This window comes from Rattus norvegicus, chromosome 10, assembly GCF_036323735.1.
Source record: "Rattus norvegicus strain BN/NHsdMcwi chromosome 10, GRCr8, whole genome shotgun sequence".
Lineage (NCBI taxonomy): Eukaryota > Metazoa > Chordata > Mammalia > Rodentia > Muridae > Rattus > Rattus norvegicus.
In genome coordinates this window covers 54,798,014-54,815,978 of record NC_086028.1, presented here as the reverse complement: position 1 = coordinate 54,815,978, position 17,965 = coordinate 54,798,014, and the positions used below count along the sequence as shown (strand labels likewise).

Here is a 17,965-nt window from a genome sequence, read left to right as displayed (position 1 = left end):
GGTAGAGAACAAATGTAGCAGGTGTGAAGCCCTGAGTTCAACTCCAGTGCCGCCTCTCCAATCCCAAAAGGCAGAAGCCTGGGAATGTAGCTCATCCAGAAAGTGCTTGCCTGGCGTACCTAAGCCCCACCCCACCCACGCAGGATTAATTTCCAGGACCACAGAAAGCTGGGTATGGTGGTGGTGCATGCCTGTGATCCCAGAACTCCAGGAGGCTGTCTGGAACCACTAACCATTCAAGGCTAGTATCCCCTTCAGTGGAAATTTCACATCAGCTTGGCCTATAGACCCTGTCTAAAGAAATTAAAAGCCTCCTGCCTCCTTTTGAAACAAGGATGCAAGTAGCCTAGGCTAGTCTCCAATTTGCTGCCATTTTCCTGTCCTGCATTAACTCCAGGCACTGGGGTGACAGGCATGGGCCTCTCCTCTCTCTCTCTCTCTCTCTCTCTCTCTCTCTCTCTTATCAAACTCAATTTCAATCTTGCTAAGATTTGTTTCTATTTTATGTGAGAGTATTTTGCTTGTACATCTATGCACCACAATGCATTGGATCGCCTGGAACTGGAATTACAGATGGTCGTGAGCCACCATGTGTGTGCTAGGAATTGAATTCCAGCCCTCTGGAAGAGCAGCCAATGCTCTTAACTGCTGAGCCTCTCCAGCCTCTTGTTTTGGTCTTTTCCAATACAGTAAAACCAAAGTTAGTGGACAGTCCTGTATGGTTTTCATTCCAACTGAAAATGAACTTAACACTAACCTATTTATGGTATTGATCTGCTGGTTGTATGACTGAATAGCACAGTGTTTGTATAGCCTGTGTGAGGCCCTCAGTTCACTTTCAGTACACACACACACACACACACACACACACACACGCATGCATATATATATATTAGCATTCAGTATGTATATGTATATATATACTCATTAGCATTCTATTAGCAGTCTATTACTGCGTTAATTAATTAAAATGTAATTTTTTAAGGAATGGCAGGTGCAATGTAATCAAATGCTTTTCAGCACCTGTTGATATGGTCATATCATTTTTTCCTTTTTGTTACCCTAATGAATTATATTAATAGATCTTAAGTTACTAAACAAACCATGGCTCTGGAATGAACTGGTTAGAACATAGAATTTCTCAAATTCAGCATTGTGATATTTGGGACGTTAAGTTGTTTTCTAGTTTTTTATTTTAGTATTTTAAAAACAAAATCTCATACAACCCAGACCTGTCTTAAACTTCTTATCACCCTATCTCCACTTCCTCAGTTCTGGGGTTACAGAGTATGTCACCATGCTGGGGTGCCTCGTTTGTTTGGTGATGAGTATTAAACCCAGAGCTTCATGGATATTAAGCAAATGCTCTACCGACTGAGGCACGTGGCCAGGTTTGTTTCCTTCCTTCCTTCCTTCCTTCCTTCCTTCCTTCCTTCCTTCCTTCCCTCTTTCTTTCTCTTTCCCCCTTTTTGTTTTTTGTTGTTTTTTTGTTTTATTTAGATGGGGTTTCTCTATGTAGCCCTTGCTGTTCTGAAACTCAGAAGATCTGCCTACCTCTGCCTCCTGGGCACTGGGATTAAAGTCATATGCCACCACTGCTGGGACCAGCTTATTTCCACTCTGGATGGAAAGAAGAGTCTCTAACATGGTATGTATACACTCCACGAGCTACACTCTTAACTCTTAGTGTTATTATTATTATTAATATTATTATTTATTGACATGGTCTCACTATACAGCCTTGGCTGGCCTTGCACTTGCTGTGAAGATCAGACTGGCATCTAATTTACAGAGATCCTCCTGCTTCTGCCTCCTGAGTGATTGCTGGTACTAAAGGCATGTGACAGCACGCCAGATTCTTATAATTTTAAATAAAGTCAGAGATTTTACTCTTTTCCTATGGCCCAGAATAAATAGTGGGTCATTTGCTTATTCATATTTTTCCTTTCAGACTAGCTCAAGTTCTGTTTGTCTTGAGGTGGAATCTCCTGATGTTGGACAAGCTACCTGGCATGCTGGCTTAAGTAGACTATGGTTATGTAGACCAGTCTGGCCTTGAACTCACAGATCCTCCTGCCTCTGCTTCCTGAGCGCTGGGATTAAAGGCATGGGCCACCACCTCCAGATCCTTTCTTTTTTGAAGTGGGGAATTGAAGAGCATGCCTTCAGGATGACATGCTCTGACACTGAGTTACACTTCTTTTTTTTTTTTTTTTTGGTTCTTTTTTTCGGAGCTGGGGACCGAACCCAGGGCCTTGAGCTTCCTAGGTAAGCGCTCTACCACTGAGCTAAATCCCCAGCCCCACTGAGTTACACTTCTGACTCCTAGGTTTCCCCCTTCCCTCCTCTGTCCTTCTTTCTCAATGATACTGTCTTACTATCTTGCCTAAACAGACTTGAAATTTCTGAGCTCAAGTGATCCTCCGGGCTCAGTTGCTGGGCAGCTGGATGTGTTACTTCCTAAATCTTCCTTCCTTTCTTTTCTTTCCCATTTCCCTCTCCTTCCGTTCCTCTTTCTTTTCTCCCTCTTCTCCTTTGGTGATGGTACTGGGATGGGCCCAGGGCTTTGCACGTATTGAGTCTCGGCCGAGTATACTCTCAGCCCTTAGCTTTTCCAAGTATACATATACTTTAAAGTTCTGGATTTTTAAAAATCCTGATTCAAGTTTTGCGTTTGTCCTTTCAATTTATAGCTTTAATTTTAGGATGAGTGTGGGTTCCTTGAAGACTTAGTTATTTGCTTTATTTGTGTGTGTCTGGGTGTATGTATATGTATCATGTGTGCACCTGTACCATGTGCATGTTTCCACGTGTGCATGTGTGTACTGTGTGTACACCATGTGTGGATGGTATGTGTGTACTGTGTGTGTGCAGTTACTCTGGAGGTAAGAAGAGGTTGAATCTCTTGGAGATGTGTGTTTGTGAGCCACTGGACGTGGGCACTGGGATCAGAACCCTGGAAGAGCAGCATATACTTTTTTTTTCTTAAAGATTTATTTTATTATATATAAGTACACTGTAGCTGTCTTCAGATACACCAGAAGAGGGCATCGGATCTCTTTACAGATGGTTGTGAGCACACCATGTGGTTGCTGGGAATTGAACTCATGACCTCTGGAAGAACAGTCGGGTGTTCTTAACCACTGAGCCATCTCTCCAGCCCGCAGCATATACTCTTAATCATTAAGCCACTTCTCCAGCCCTGAAGTTCCTTTATTTTCTCTCCCTTAAACAATGACAGCACTCAGGGCTTTTATTTTCCCGAATACCTGGAACTCACTATGTAGACCAGGGGAGTGACCCTGGAACTCACAGAGCTCTGCCTGCCTTTGCCTCCCGCCCCTATGCTTCTTGCTTGCTTGTTTGAGGTAGGGTTTGTCTGTGTTTGTTTGAGATAGGGTTTGTCTGTGTTTGTTCTGGAACTTGTGCTGTAGATAAGGCTGGCCTCAAATTTAGAGATCCAATATGCTTCTTAAATACATTTCTAAATTAAAAAAATACATATGCTTGGAGTCATGACACATGTTTATTATAATCTCAGCATTTTGGAGGCAGAGGCAGGAGGATTAGAAGTTTGGGCTAGCATGTGCTATATGAGACGCCATCATCTCAAAAATGAACAAAATAAAAACAAAACAGCAAATAAAAAATCCTGAAGCCTTAACAAAATCCAGCCAGGATAGGGGTTGACTTTTTTGTTTGTTTGGAGTTTTATTTTTTGAGACAGGGTTTCTCTGTACAGCCCTGTACTGGAACTCACTTTGCAGACCAGGCTGGACTCTGCCTGCCTCTGCCTCCTGAGTGCCAGGATTAAAGGTGTTGCCCCATCACCACCCAGGTATGGAGTTGGGGGTGGAAGGGTTAACTCCTGGTACAATGTCTTGCTTAGCATGTCTAGGTCCCAGGTCTGATACCTCACCATTTCTCCAAAAACAAAAAGTAAGAATATATTGACCTAAAAAGTAAAAGTAGGTTAGAGTTATAAGGAGATTGGAGATTGGGAGATTTTTTTTTTTTCTTTTTTTCGGAGCTGGAGACCGAACCCAGGGCCTTGCTCTTTCTAGGCAAGCACTCTACCACTGAGCTAAATCCCCAACCCCCCTAGATTGGGAGATTTTACTCATATCATATGTATGTGAGTACACTGTCGCTGTCTTCAGACACACCAGAAGAGGGCATCAGAGCTCATTTAGATGGTTGTGAACCACCATGTGGTTGCTGGGATTTGAACTCAGGACCTCTGCAAAAGCAGTTAGTGCTCTTAATCCCTGAACATCTCTCCAGCTCTCGTAGAGCTGCTTTCTGAAGGGTTAAGGTAGTTGGACAGAATTAAGGGCAAAATAGAGGGAAATGTGGAAGGCCATTGTCTGACCCCTTCCTCCACTTGGAAAGCTAAATAAAGAGACCAGTGTTGAGGGTAGCCTGGGCTACTTAGTTAGTAAGGTACTGTCTGAAAATGAAAACATAAAGGAGTTGGGTGGTGGCGCTTTTGTTGAGCACTGTCTTGACGTTTACATACAGGCACAAATGGTGAGTGTGGGTAGATTTCGATCATTTTAGCCCCTCCCCCCTTTTTGCGATAAGGGGCTCAAATTTGTGGCCCTTGAACACAGTTCTTCGGATTTAGTTCTCTCTCAGTAAAGTTTTAGAACAAAAACAGGGAAAAAGCATAATGGGTTTGACCAGCACCACACATTCCCACAAAATTAGAAGTCAAAAAAGGTAACGCCTAGTTTGCTGTGAGAACGTTTGGCCCTCACAAATAAGTACAAAAGGTGGTCTTGAGGCTAAGGCTGGTCCCTTCCAACTTGTATAGGAGTCTTGGGCAAGGACTCACACTGGCTCTTTAAACCTGGGACATGCAGGGGACAGCGGCCCCAAAGTCCCTGTGGACCTCAGCACCCCTCTCTCCATTACCAAGAGACATGGCCAAGCCATGTGCTCACCGACTGCTCTCCCTACTGGCACTGGCTCAGCAGGCTATGAGGAGCTTGGCCCAGTCCAGCTCTTTGAGAGCCAGCAGCACTGAGGAAGGGGGTGGGTAAGAGGGTGTTGGGCTCCCCAATTCTGACTCTCCTCCCTACTCCAAGAAGCCCTTTCAAAGGATTTCCTGGCAAAGCGCAAAGCTTCGATGCATTCACTCGCCTGGCACGAGGCCCGGGATCTGGGGCTGCTGGGAAGGCCCCAAACCTCACCTTAACTGCTCCCAGTTTCCTGGGACCCCAGCTGGCAGGCCTCCTACTTGTCTCTTCATCCAGGAGCAGTCACCCCCTTCCCTGTGGAACCCAGGCACCCTGATCCTTTCTTGTGGAGCAGATGGCCCCTCTAGAGGCTCAGGTTTGCTAAATCAGACATTTAAATCCCTTAATCCTTGGTGAGAGGCTACCGGGAGGACAGCAGGAGCCCAACCCTAGAAGTAGGGGTGGGTGAGGACTGTGCCAGTCCTGGCAGGAGGGAGGAGGGACAGTCGGTTCCCAAGTTATGAATGGAGTCACCCCGCTCCCTTGTTGTCATGCAGCCCACAGACTGACCCAGTCCCCGGCTTTGTTCCTCTTCTGGAACCCAAGTTCTCCATCCCTGACTCCAACACTGCCTGCACTCAGGTGGGTGCCTCCCAAACTCATCCCTGCACCTGGGGGCCCATGCAGCTTACGCTGATATCAGCTTCTCAAAAACCATACAAGTGGTAACAAAAGTTTATTGTAAAATAAGAAATTGATATATAAAAAGAGATAAAAAGAGGGAGAGGGGTGGGGGATGGATAAATGCAGACAGGCTTTGCAGAGTGGAGGAAATGGGTCCTGGAGGATACAGATCGTATGAGGGCCCAAGATAGAATCTTACAGGCGGTGGGGTGGGGTGAAATTTCACTGTAGGTGCCAGGTCCAACAACTGACCGGATAGGATTTCGCTGGACCAGCAGAGACCCAGCAACTACCAACCCATTCCCCAATCTGGGCCAGGAACCAGTTTGCATAGAGGGGGCCGAGTACTATCTACAAGGTAAAAAAAGGCAGTGAAGGGACTAGCATTGTCTTGTCAGCTCTCATAACAAGCCCTAAAGTCATAAAATGGCAAGAAAGGAGGGGACGGGGAGGCTGGTGATGGGGACAGGATGCAGAGGCTGTCAGTCTGAGTCAGGCCCCACTTTCTTGATCATTGGTTTTTTATGGCGGGACGTAGACTGGCCCTTCTTGGTCTTCGGGTAGCTATAGGAAGACAGAAAAGGGAGGGATGAAGTGATGGGAGCTAGCAGTTTGGGCTTTCCTTCTTGATCAAGGCTTGGAAGGTTCTAGGCTGGAGGCTGAAAAAAAGGGAATTTAAGATGACTTCTACCATGGGTAGTAGGTGTATTCACAGAATATGCCGGAGTACTTCTAGAATCAGTTCATCTTCCCTTTGACCACCACCACCACCACCACCACCACCACCACCACCACCACCACCACCACCACCACCACCACCGAGAGACAGGATCTTGCTATGTAGCTAGTCCTGGCTAGCCTAAAGTTTTATATAGTTTATGAAGGCTTCAAACTTCCCCAAACCCTCCTGACTTACTGCTTCCCTACTGCTGAGATTATAGGAGCATGATACCATACCTTGTCCCTCATCCCATTTTCCAGAGCCTGAAATGGTTGAGTAGTAAGACTTCATAGGACCCTTGCATTTGCCAGGGCTGAGTAACCATAACCACATCGTCTGGCGGACGATGGACATCTGGTGGAGTTAGTTATTGTCTTTTACCACAAAGGCCGTGCTCAGGGAGGTCAGGGGCAAGCACCACAGCCAGGCGCTGCCCCAGGTCACTCACCTGGAGTGAGCCCTGCTGTCTCCTGACTCCTCGGCAGCACGGGCATCCTTTAATTCCAAGGCCTCATTCAGCTCTCGGAACATCTCGAAGCGCTCACGCCCACGGATCTGTAGCAAGGATGAAGTAGGACAGAAGTGCTGGACAAAGTCACAGAGCCACTTTCATCCTTTTAACAACTTTCTTTCTGAAAGTTGATCCCCAACTTGAGCTGGCTAGACTTTTTTTTTTGGTTCTTTTTTTTTTTTTTTCCGGAGCTGGGAACCAAACCCAGGGCCTCACACTTCCTAGGCAAGCGCTCTACCACTGAGCTAAATCCCCAACCCGAGCTGGCTAGACTTATCGGTTTTTTGGGGAGGTCTTTATGATGGTGTGAAAGTAACAGGTATTCAGTAGAAAGTGTATAACAAACTTGGGTTTTTTCAGTTGGGGGAACAGAGTAGGATGCTGTTACTGATGGGGACACACTTAACAGGGCAATCCTGCTGCTGAGCTGTGGAATCCAGTGGGATAGGTGGATTAAATGCACTGTGTGCCGCTGGGGATCGAGTCCAGGGCTTGGTATACACTTGGCACGTATTCTGAACTGAGTTACATCCTTAAACCCAAATGTCCTTTCTTGGGTTACATTTCCCTGCCAGCTTTGTACCACATTCCTCAGTTCTGTAATTACAGGCATACGTCAGCCAGGCCTGCCTCTAACTACATTTTGACATATGGTATTTTCAACCGATGATGAGTTTCCTAAGACACGTTCCCCTCCTAAGTAGCGGAGCACCTGTATTACGTATGTATTATAAGTTGGTGTTCTCAAGTTAGTTATAAGTGAGAAACCACAGCCTCAGAGCATGCGCTCTGACGATAATGTCATAGCTAGAGAAGAAGCAGCTGCAAAAGATACAGCGTTTTGTGTCCTAGACTTAGAATATTAATCCAATAATAACCTTGGTACCTTAAGGGTGAAATATTCTCCATCGAGTGGTTTTTTCTTTTGCTGGGGAGAGGAGCTTGTGCTGGTGGGCAGTGCTATGGAAGGAGAGAGCAAGGGGTGACTTTGGGGTGAAGCTGAAGGGCGCCTCCACCTTCTTTGTCCTGCCTGCTCACCTCTCTTTGCACTCCCTGGGGGCAGCTCCGGGCAATGCTCTTCTTTTTTGCGGAAATTTTCTTCCTCTGTCCGACGGTCTCTCCCAGGACAGGCACAAACACGAACCTCAAAGCTGTCCCGTCCCAGAAGATTCCCACTACCCGGGACAAGAGGAGGCACAGCACAAGGCAGTAAGAAAGCTGGGCTCCATCCTGACTGTAAACCAGGCCCTACCTGTTCCCAACTCCTCTTGTCCTATCTGGAGCTGAAGCTCTGGTTATAGGGAACCCAAGATGCCACAGATAAGAGATGTCCCTAAGACCACCAGGGAACAGAGGAGACTTCATTTATGTAGATAGGGTAGGGTAAAGAGGGCTGGGCCTGTGGTAGGGGCGGGGCTCATGGAACAAAAACAGGCCGAGGCTGGGGAGGACCGGTGCCAGCCCAACCTGGCACACAGCTTCCTACCTGGAGTCTTCCAGCGTGATGATGGTAAGGATGGGCCGGCGGTTCATGCCCCCCATGCAGGAGCTGTTGCACATGTACTTGTAGTGGATAGTGGTATAGTCGGAGCCGACCTCAGGTGGCTCATACGGTACCACCACGCTGTGCCGAAAAGTCTGCCTGTCGTCCAGATACTCAGCATACGGATTTCCTTCCACCCGGATAAGATGTTGGGGAGGAGCCAGGCCTAAGAGCAAGAATAAGTCAGAGGCCGGGAGACCCTGGACAACCAGTTCTAACCCCACAGGCAGTGCCCAGTGCTCACCGTCACCATCAGAGCAACGCTCATGGTGGGGGCAGCGTCTCACGACCTCAGTCATGTGTTGTGACTTCTTGTAGATGGCCATGGCACGGACACGGGTACCAGGTGGAGGTGTGGAGGTGACCCACAACTGCACAGGGCATGTCTTCGCCAGCTGGCAGAACAGCTTATTGAGGGAAATTGAGTACTGTAGGAGAGGAGAAAGAATCAAAGGTCAGCGGACAAGCCAACTAAGGATCAAGGGTCAAAGTGGGGCTCTAATGAAAGACAGTGTCCAACAGTGCTGTGGCAGACGGCAGCCAGCAGTGACAGGACTGGAGTCTACACACCAGTTTGTTTTCCTCCCTCTGGTTTTTTGAGACAGTTTCTCTATATAGCCCTGACTGTCCTCAACCCCAGAGATGGCCACCACACCTGCCTTCTCTTTTTCAGAGAGGCCATCTTACTGTGTAGTCAAGGATGGCCTTGAACTCTTGTTTCTCCTGCCCTAGCCTGCCCAGTGCTGGAGATATGGGTGGGTCACCCCACTGGGCTCTGCTTTGGTTCTGGTGAGGAGGGGTCTTGCTTTAATGCTCAGGCTGGCCTTAAGCAATCCTGCCTCAATGTCTCTAGCAGCTGGGACTACAGCACATGCCTCTGTGCCTGGCTTCAGAAGATTATTTTCAAAAGCCAAGAAAGGAATGTGAGGGAAGAAAGTTCCATGTCCCCTGGAGAGATGCGGAGAATATGAGAGGAAGGATAAAAGGCTAAGAAAGGTTCAGGGAGAAATTAAACTCTGAGGCATAGTCAAAGTCCACAGGCTAAAGAGGAACCCCAAAATCTAGACAGAGGCATTTAAAGTCAGACGAAAAGCAACTCTTCAGGCCCACTGACCGTGCACATAACAGACTTGGCTGTCCCTGACTGCAGGAAGCCCAGGTGGAAGCCATAGTTGCCTTGGTAAGTTTTTTGAGAAGGGACGGAAGATGACAGAGGCCACGGTGTAGCTGAAGCAGGGGCCACGGGTGCAGGGGCCTCAGTTCCAGGTTCCTGTGCTGCAGGAGCTGACACTTGGAGGGCTTCCTCTGGGCCTTCTAACAACTCTGCAACATCCTGGGGCAGGAACAGATCTTCCATGGAATTAGGTGACCCTGTCGCTGTGGTGGGCTGTGGATGGGCCAAAGAAGAACCTCAGTATTGTGCTCTCGGGCTACCAACCCACCAGCTCACCAAGGCCTAAGTCCCCTCTTGCCCGGCTCCTTACCAGAATATCATCTGGAGGAAGACTGGAGAACAAGAGCAGAGAATTAGTTCCGCTGATTTCCTTCCGTTCTTTGGAGACAGAATCTCACTTACCCCAGGCTAGCCACAAACTTGCTATATAGTCAAGGATGATCTTAGACTTCTGTGTGATACCCTTCCCTCCACCTCCCAAGTGCAGGGATCAGAGGCACCCAATAGCACACCGTGCTTTAACACTATTAGTTTTGTTTCTCACAGGCCTCAGCTGGGGGATAGCACCTCAGGGGCCCTGTAAGATCCACTCACAGTTTCCATAAGCATGAAAATGTCTCCTGACTCAGAGGGAGCTCGATGCTCATATCCGACTGTGAATCCTCCATGACAGTTATCTGCAGAGAGAACATCTGTGTACTGTATGGATGCATAGTTTGTCAATTAAAAAACTATGGCCTATAGGAAAGGGTAGGTTAGAAAGAAGGTGGACTATCTGGCAGGGAGATGAAATGAGCAAGTCAGAGAAGAGACCGAAGCTTATGGCCAAGGTGTTTGTAAATATATTTTGAGTTTTGGAGTTGTTATTTTGGGGAACTTATGCGCAGGCGGGAAAGCTCGAAGTTACAAGTAACCAAGAAGTCGGCCAGGCTCCTTTGAGGCGAAGTCAGGTCCTGACCTGAGATGACCGTGAGGGACACCATTTCCAGAGAAGCAGGAATGGAGCAGCTCTTCTGTCTTATTTAGGCTGCTCCTATCGGCTTCTGGAACCACACACTGCTTTAAGGAACAGATAACTAGGGAGGTACTTCCCACCCCCACAAGCCCTTCTCATCTGCACCCTACAGTTCTACTCCCCTCCCTCTGGGGAGGGACACCTCCCTCACCCCCTTTATCAATCATCTCACACACAGCTCCATTCTTCAAACCCTCTTGGCAAATTTCTAAGAGGGCCCCATCAGTGTCTCACCTGTCCCCTTGGGACAGCTCCCCAACCCCTTACAAATTCCTGAAGATTCAGTAAGTTTCCTACTGCCTTCCTTCTTCCCTGTGGGCTCTTGTGAGCACTTCCTGGCTCAATCAGTGTGGTCACTTCTACAAGAGCAAAGTCAGTTTCTGAGGTGGGCTCCCCCTTATCTTGTATGCCATAGCTCCTTAGACATTCAGTCACAGCCAGCCAATCTCCAACAAGCCACACACTCTTCATAGTAGTTAATTAAGCTGCATGATACTTTGATACTCTTACTCATTTACTATTATTATTAGCCACGTAGCCATTGTCTTCCTTACGTAAACATTTACTTATTTATTGTGCCTTATTTAACGGTGCCAAGACAAGTGTGGAGGTCAGAAGACAACTAGAAAGATTTGGTTCTCCCCTTTCAGTTAAGTGGGTTCTAGGGATTGAATTCTGGTCAGCTTCCTAGGACATCATGGTTCCTTTCTAACAACAAAATCTAGCGGCCGTTCCCGGACGATCACTGTCAATATTGATTATAACCCTAACCTTTACTTTCAGTTGTAGGTAGATTAATCACTTTCTCATTATTTTAAGAGTTTGAGGGGTTGGGGATTTAGCTCAGTGGTAGAGCGCTTGCCTAGCAAGTGCAAGGCCCTGGGTTCGGTCCCCAGCTCCAAAAAAAAGAAAAAGGGAAAAAAAAAAAAAGAGTTTGAGAAATCTTTCTATACGGGCTATTTTATCTGTCTTGATGGTCACATCTGCCACTTGACAGGTGACCTGCCAAGAACACACACTGGGCAAGTGAATGAGTTTTTATTAAAGATGGCCACCCAAACAATATGGTGCATGTCAGGCTCTTATGCACAGTTCTCTTGTAATCAGTTAAGGCTGATCTTAGATGAAGAAAGGGAAGGCTCGGATATTATAGCCCTTCATTCTGAGCCTGGCTGACTTGGGAAAGGTGTGAGGGAGGCCCAGAGCTTCTTCAGATTAATAATTAAAACTACAGCATTTAACTATCACATTTGCTGTAAACATCATATCTACTGTACCTACCTGAAAGGGTCACCCTTTGACCTCATTTGAGATTTGACCTTGCAGTGGAGCTCGTCTGAAAGGCCCTGGGTTCAGCTCCCCTCCCCTAACAGTACACATCGGCAATGTTGATATGAGCACCTCATCTGTTCTGAGCTAGCAGTGCTTCTGTGGCACTAACCACTGCCCACTAATGCCAGTTCGCCCTGTCAAGGAACTGTTTAGTGGGGATATTGGCCCAATGTCTCAATTTTGGAGACATAGCCACACAGACATAGATCCCCCTGCTCTACCATCCAGGTCATTAGTAGTAGTTAGGTTTTCCGTGATCCTTAAGAACAGTCACCAATATGGAACTTTTCACAAGTACCAGATGAGGAGGGCCACAATATCCTGGGAGGCTGGATGTTTAAGAAAATGCTGGCTAGGGCTGGAGCGATGGCTCAGAGGTTAAGAGCACTGTCTGCTCTTCCAAAGTCCTAAGTTCAATTCCTAGCAACAAGGTGGCTCACAACCATCCGTAACGAGATGCCCTCTTCTGGCCTGCAGGCATACATGCAGGCAGAAAGCTGTATGATGTATATATAATAAATAAATATTTAAAAAAAAAATGCTGGCTAGGGAAGGCAATAAACTCAGGAGAGGTTTGAGCACACCCTGGCTGGTCTTCCAGGCTTGGCAGGCCTGTTTTCAAGGGTTCATCTCATTTGATCCTGAGAAAGGCAGACAGGCAGGCAGCTACTGACAGGGGTAAGGGAATAAATTCATTTACCCAGGACCCAGGATCTTGAGGTAGAACAGCTGGAAGGAAGGGTTCAAGGCTTGTCAATGGCAACCCTCAAACCAACTCCAAACCAAATGGAATAAGTGCTACCTACCACCAAAGGACGGAAACCAGAAGCCACACTCTGCCCCGAATAAAAATGATCCCAATGTTTCATAGAATTTAATATAAAAATCTTTGGGGGTAGTTCAGTGGTAGAGTTCTTACGTATTATGTCTCAGGCTGTGGGTTCAACACTCAGCATTGGAAAAATGGGGGTGGAGGTGGCAGTGGTGGTGGTGGGGTGGGGGGCCAAGGATCAGGACAGATAATATTGTCCGTTCTAAAAAGTAACAAGGCAGTGTCTGGCATAGCTTAAAGCACACGTCTTACTCAGCAAAGCCATTTCTAGGTGCACCTTCTAGAACAGTTGTGGACAGCAGGGGCCTTGCACAAAAACCGCTCCTGTCAGCGTTATTTTGGGTGTGGAGCAAGGAGAAATCACAACACGTTGGTGGGGAATAGACAAATAAAACACAGTTTTCAAAATGTTTCAGAAACATATTGGGTGAAGAAGACGATTTGTAGAAGAACTCAAAGTAAGTTTATACAAAATCAGGAAATACATGGGTCTGTGACCAGAATAGGCACTTGGTACCAAGACTTATTACCCCAAAATTCATTTCTATTAAGTTTGTCAACTCACCTCTTACAGGAATGCTAATGAGTATGTATGAGCTACACACACACACACACACACACACACACACACACACACCGTGATAAAAGATGATTTTATTTTTGGTTTATTTTCTTTTTCTTTTTTTTTTTTTTGGTTTATTTTCTATTCTGAGACAGTCTCCTCACTCTGTAGCTTAGCTATACTGCAATTCTTCTGTTGCAGCTTCCTGACTGTAGGTTTGCAGGTATGAACTATACCACATCTAGTTTAGGACTGTTTGTTTATTGTTTATGTAACTAAAAAGTGGACAGAAGAGAGGCAATTTTTTTTTTTCCGGAGCTGGGTACTGAACCCAGGGCCTTGCACTTGCTAGGCAAGCGGAGAGGCAAATTTTGAAATAGCCTTGTAACTCTTTCACACACCAAGACTAAGACAGACAGTTCATTCTACCAAAGACAAAACCAGACAAACAGAATGTAAAGACATGTGCCCGCCCACTGTTAGCTTCCTTCCTTAAGAGTTTACCAGCTTTACGTTTGTGTAAATTGACACCAAGTTAATAACTAAGGAACCATAGCTTTTGCACCTTGAAAAATACCACTTTTGGAACTTATCCCCTGCCCTGCCCCCTTTCTTGAGTCAGTCTCACTATGTATTCCAGGCTGGCCTTAAATTCATTACTGTCTTAACTACTGTAGTGCTGGGATCTTAGGCACTCAGTTTACTCTGAGGCTTGTTCCAAATCTAAGAAGCCAGGCGGTGGTAGCACGCACCTTTGATGCCAGCACAGAGGAGGCAGAGACAGCTGGATCTCAGGGAGGCCAGCCTGGTCTACAGAGGAAGGGCTACACAGGGAAACCCTGTCTCAGGAAAACAAACCCCACTAGGACCCAAATCATGAATAGAACAGAAATAAAGGATTGGGAAAAAGGTCAGAGGGTACAGTTAACTGCCCTTTCCTGGTCTGTTGAAGCATTCCCAGGCGTTAACTCCGTGAGTCACATAGATTGCTGTTCGATTCCAATACAGCCATCCATGGACAAATCACATTTGGTCAAGCTGGGTTTAGCGGTCCCAGGATTTAAACCAAGAGCACCATGTTTGCTGGGTAAAATACTCTACCACGAGCTGTATCTCCACTTTGTTTTTCTGAGACAAGGCCCTACTATGTAGTCCAAGTTGGTTTTCGACCATTCTCCTCTCCACCCCCAGCTTTAGTCATCTAGACTTCATCTACCCTTTCAGGAGAAATGCCTGGTGGTTCTGATTTGCTAATGTATGTTAATTTACGTACCCCCCCTTTGTGGACAGTCTCATTTATACCAAATTGGCCTATAACTACATAGAGAAGGATGACCTTGAACTTATGTTCCTACTTTTCAAGGTTTTCTTGTTTTTAAAGATAGGGCCTCACTTGACCTTGAACTCCGGGTATGCATCAGACACAACGGTCTGGAGTTTGAGATTATCCTGTTTCAGGCTTTCTAGTGCTTCTAAACTGCTGCTGTCAGGAGATCTGGTGTCTGTGTGAATACTAAAGCATGACCCCCTTTTTCTTTTTGAGATAGGGTCTCACTGTGTATATGTGCCTAGCCTGAAATGTAGATACTGACCTGGCTTTGCCTCCCCAGTGTTGGGATTAAAGGCGTGCAGCACCTGGTCCAGCCTGGCTCCTTTTTCCAGTCAACACTGCATTTATTTAAATAGCATTTACACTGCACGGTGCATGTAAGGTGATTTAAGCATAGTTTAAGCGAACACACTCATCCCAGACCCCCAAATCCCTCTGCACTAAATTATTCAGAGAAACTGCAACACTTTCTTAGATAAAGGCTACTTCCCAAAGTTGTCTTTAGGTAAAACATTTACATAGATCTACATTCGTAAACAGGGATGGGGCCTTGGGGCAACCCCCTTTTTTACTTCGGATTGGGATCTTTTCACATTCATAAGAGATTTCTACACCGAACTCAGTCAACAGACTGCCAAGAGCTGGGGACTATTTGCATAACAAGGCATCCCTGGACGGCTGATTGTCCTGTCTAACCTTCACAGCGCAGGGGTTCCCTCCTCCAGTAACAGTTTAAGCAAAGTTATTTGTATACTTCTCTATAAACTTGAATACCTAGTCTTTTTTTTTTTTTTTTGGTTCTTTTTTTCGGAGCTGGGGACCGAACCCAGGGCCTTGCTCTTCCTAGGCAAGCGCTCTACCACTGAGCTAAATTCCCAACCCCACTGAATACCTAGTCTTACTTTCAGTTTTACACCTGAACACACACACACACACACACACACACACACACACACACACACACACACCAAAAACAAACAAAAAACCCCGCTTTTTTCCCGGTCTACCTATTGTTCACTTATTCTTTAGACCAAAACTACTAAATCTTCAGAGGTACAAAAAGCAATTTATTTCTCGTTCCAAGTGCTGTGTGTAAATAGTATTTTTTACAAAATAAAAAGAAGCAACAAAAAGGCACGCACGAAGTTTGTTGCGCGATAATAAACTGTAATAAAATGACCTCTTCTAAAAGCTGAAGTTGCGGGAACAGTAATACCCAAGCCCAGACAGGGTTCTGTCACCTCCCACTGGGAAGAACCGGCGGGTGCGGGCGGACTGCACTTAGGACCTCCGGGCTCCCCGGGCTATGGCCCGCCCCTTCCGCTTTCAGGACGTGCGGAATGCGTTAAGGGAATGGCTCACCCCAAAACCGGATACTCGGTAATTTGCTTTTCCGGCACGAAGAAACGACCTATCGGTGCACTCTTTTAAATAAACACCTCCTCCTTCGCAAAAGCAATAACCAAGTAATCCAGAAAAATAAGATGTCGAGGATAGCAGTTTTCCTCCTCAAACAACAGAACCGGCCTAGAATATATTTTCTTCCCCTTTGCTACTCCCCCGTCGCCGGGTAAGCAGTGATCTGCTCCGAAAAAAAAAAAAAAGAAACCGGAAATGCTCCTGCAAGCGGCAGAAATGTAAATGTGGAGCCAAACAATAACAGGGCCGGCGGGCCTTTCAGACCAAGAGGTTGGGTCGGGCCCCGAGGGCAAACACTTCTGGCTAGCACCGCTAGTGCTTCAGGCTTTCCTTGGATTTTCTTCATCTAGCAGGGTCGAGAAGCGGCTGGAAAAAAAAAGAAATCACTCCAGGGACAAAGGTCCGGAAGTTGCGGGACTTTAGCAGCTAAGGCTTCCCGGATCACCCCGATTTTATCAAGAAATGGAGCCCGAGGTTTCATCAGGATGCTACGGGGTCTTAAGTCTTAAGCTATAAATCTCAAAAAATCTCAAGTCATAGTGCTTTGTCCATGTTATTCAGGAGTTCCCATCACCCAGCAGCGGGTACATAAGTGTGTATATGGGGTAGCGGAGAGAAAACTCCTCAGGCCATCTCAGTGGTCCCCAAATGCTCTGTTTACTTTGCAGGTGCACGACTGTGAGGCTAGTTGATCTTAACATCATCATCATCATCTCACTACATCATCTCTGACATACAGCCCGGTTCATCTCGCCCGCCAAGCGTATTCCATCACCCCCATATCAACCGCGCTGAGTGCCCCCCACTGCCCCACCCCCAAAACCCACGATTCTCTCTAGATTTATGTATGCAAACCGAGAGAGCCAGTGACCACAGAGGACTCATCACGCTCAGTTACTTACCCAGTCTTCAGGGGAGCGTGACACCCTGCTGGGAAGTAGGGTGCGGGCCCGGATGCCAGGTACCCCCTAACTGTAGTCGCTACCTATAGCAAGGATAAGTCCCAATGAACTGGAGCTTCAGAACTTTAGCCAGTGTGAGCACGTGGGAGGGGAAAGTCCCAATCCCAGCAGACCCCGCGAGACTCCTGGCACAAAGCTGGATAGTCGCCATAACAAGTAAGGGCAAGTCATTCTGTGGGTTGAGGGCAAGAAATGGAGGCGGGGGACTTGCAGAGTCAGGGTTCTGCTTGAGATGTTGCCGCCAGCACGAACGCTTTGTGAAAAGTCGTCTAAAATAGAGCTGTGAGGACAAAATTAGTGGAAACCGTTTAGGAGGACTCCTGCCACTGTGTCAAGTAAAAAGAGCGGAAAGAATTAAGCTTTTACGATCTATTTTAAGTGGGCCACTGCGCTGCTCTTTCCTATCCAGCTAGATAATCATAGTCATCTTTTTGGCTTTTTGAAACAGAGTCTTTGTAGCCAGGGCTGGCCTGCGATTTGCGGCAGTCTTCCTGCTTTAGGCCTTCCAAGTACAGGGATGAACCAACACGGGCAGCTAAATTGTTTTCCCCCTCATCAGCTAAAATGTCACTTTAGAAAGGCTTTTCCTAATATCTCAATCTAACTAACCTGTTCTCCGAGATACTTTATATCACACCACCTTGTTTAATTTCCTGTACAGTCCTTATCACTATCTGTAAAGATTGTTTTCACAGCCTTCAATTGCACAGCAACGGAAATTTGTGGAGATTAAGAACTCGTACACTATTTAATACATTGCTATTTTTTCCAGTTGCCTCGTACAGCGCTGGGTAGGAAATAAGAACTAAATAATAAATGTCGAATGAATGAAGGGAAGGTGGGGGACGGAGGGAGAGAGGGGAAAAAGGACGAGAGGGAGGTGGGGAGAAAGGAAATCTTATTTCGAGGTTGCGGGATT

The 17,965-nt window shown here is 46.6% G+C and overlaps 1 protein-coding gene across 5 annotated transcripts; it reads right to left on the bottom strand.

Annotated features, from left to right (window-relative positions):
* Positions 1-5,678: 5,678 nt before the first annotated feature.
* Positions 5,679-17,108, bottom strand: Tp53 (tumor protein p53). 5 transcript variants are annotated; one of them, NM_030989.3, is made up of 10 exons: positions 16,987-17,108; positions 10,189-10,271; positions 9,905-9,926; positions 9,535-9,807; positions 8,665-8,848; positions 8,364-8,586; positions 7,916-8,052; positions 7,764-7,837; positions 6,815-6,921; positions 5,679-6,209 (listed from the first exon to the last, which is right to left on the bottom strand). In NM_030989.3, exons 2-10 carry the CDS (start codon positions 10,260-10,262, stop codon positions 6,128-6,130), a joined length of 1,176 nt encoding a protein of 391 aa, NP_112251.2. In that variant the 5' UTR covers positions 10,263-10,271; positions 16,987-17,108; the 3' UTR covers positions 5,679-6,127. The 5 variants fall into 5 exon arrangements, with proteins under 5 accessions (NP_112251.2, XP_008765995.1, XP_017452507.1 ...); XM_008767773.4 differs by having other exon boundaries at positions 5,679-6,304; positions 16,987-17,046; XM_017597018.3 differs by lacking the exon at positions 16,987-17,108 and adding an exon at positions 16,028-16,162 and having other exon boundaries at positions 5,679-6,304.
* Positions 17,109-17,965: the final 857 nt, after the last annotated feature.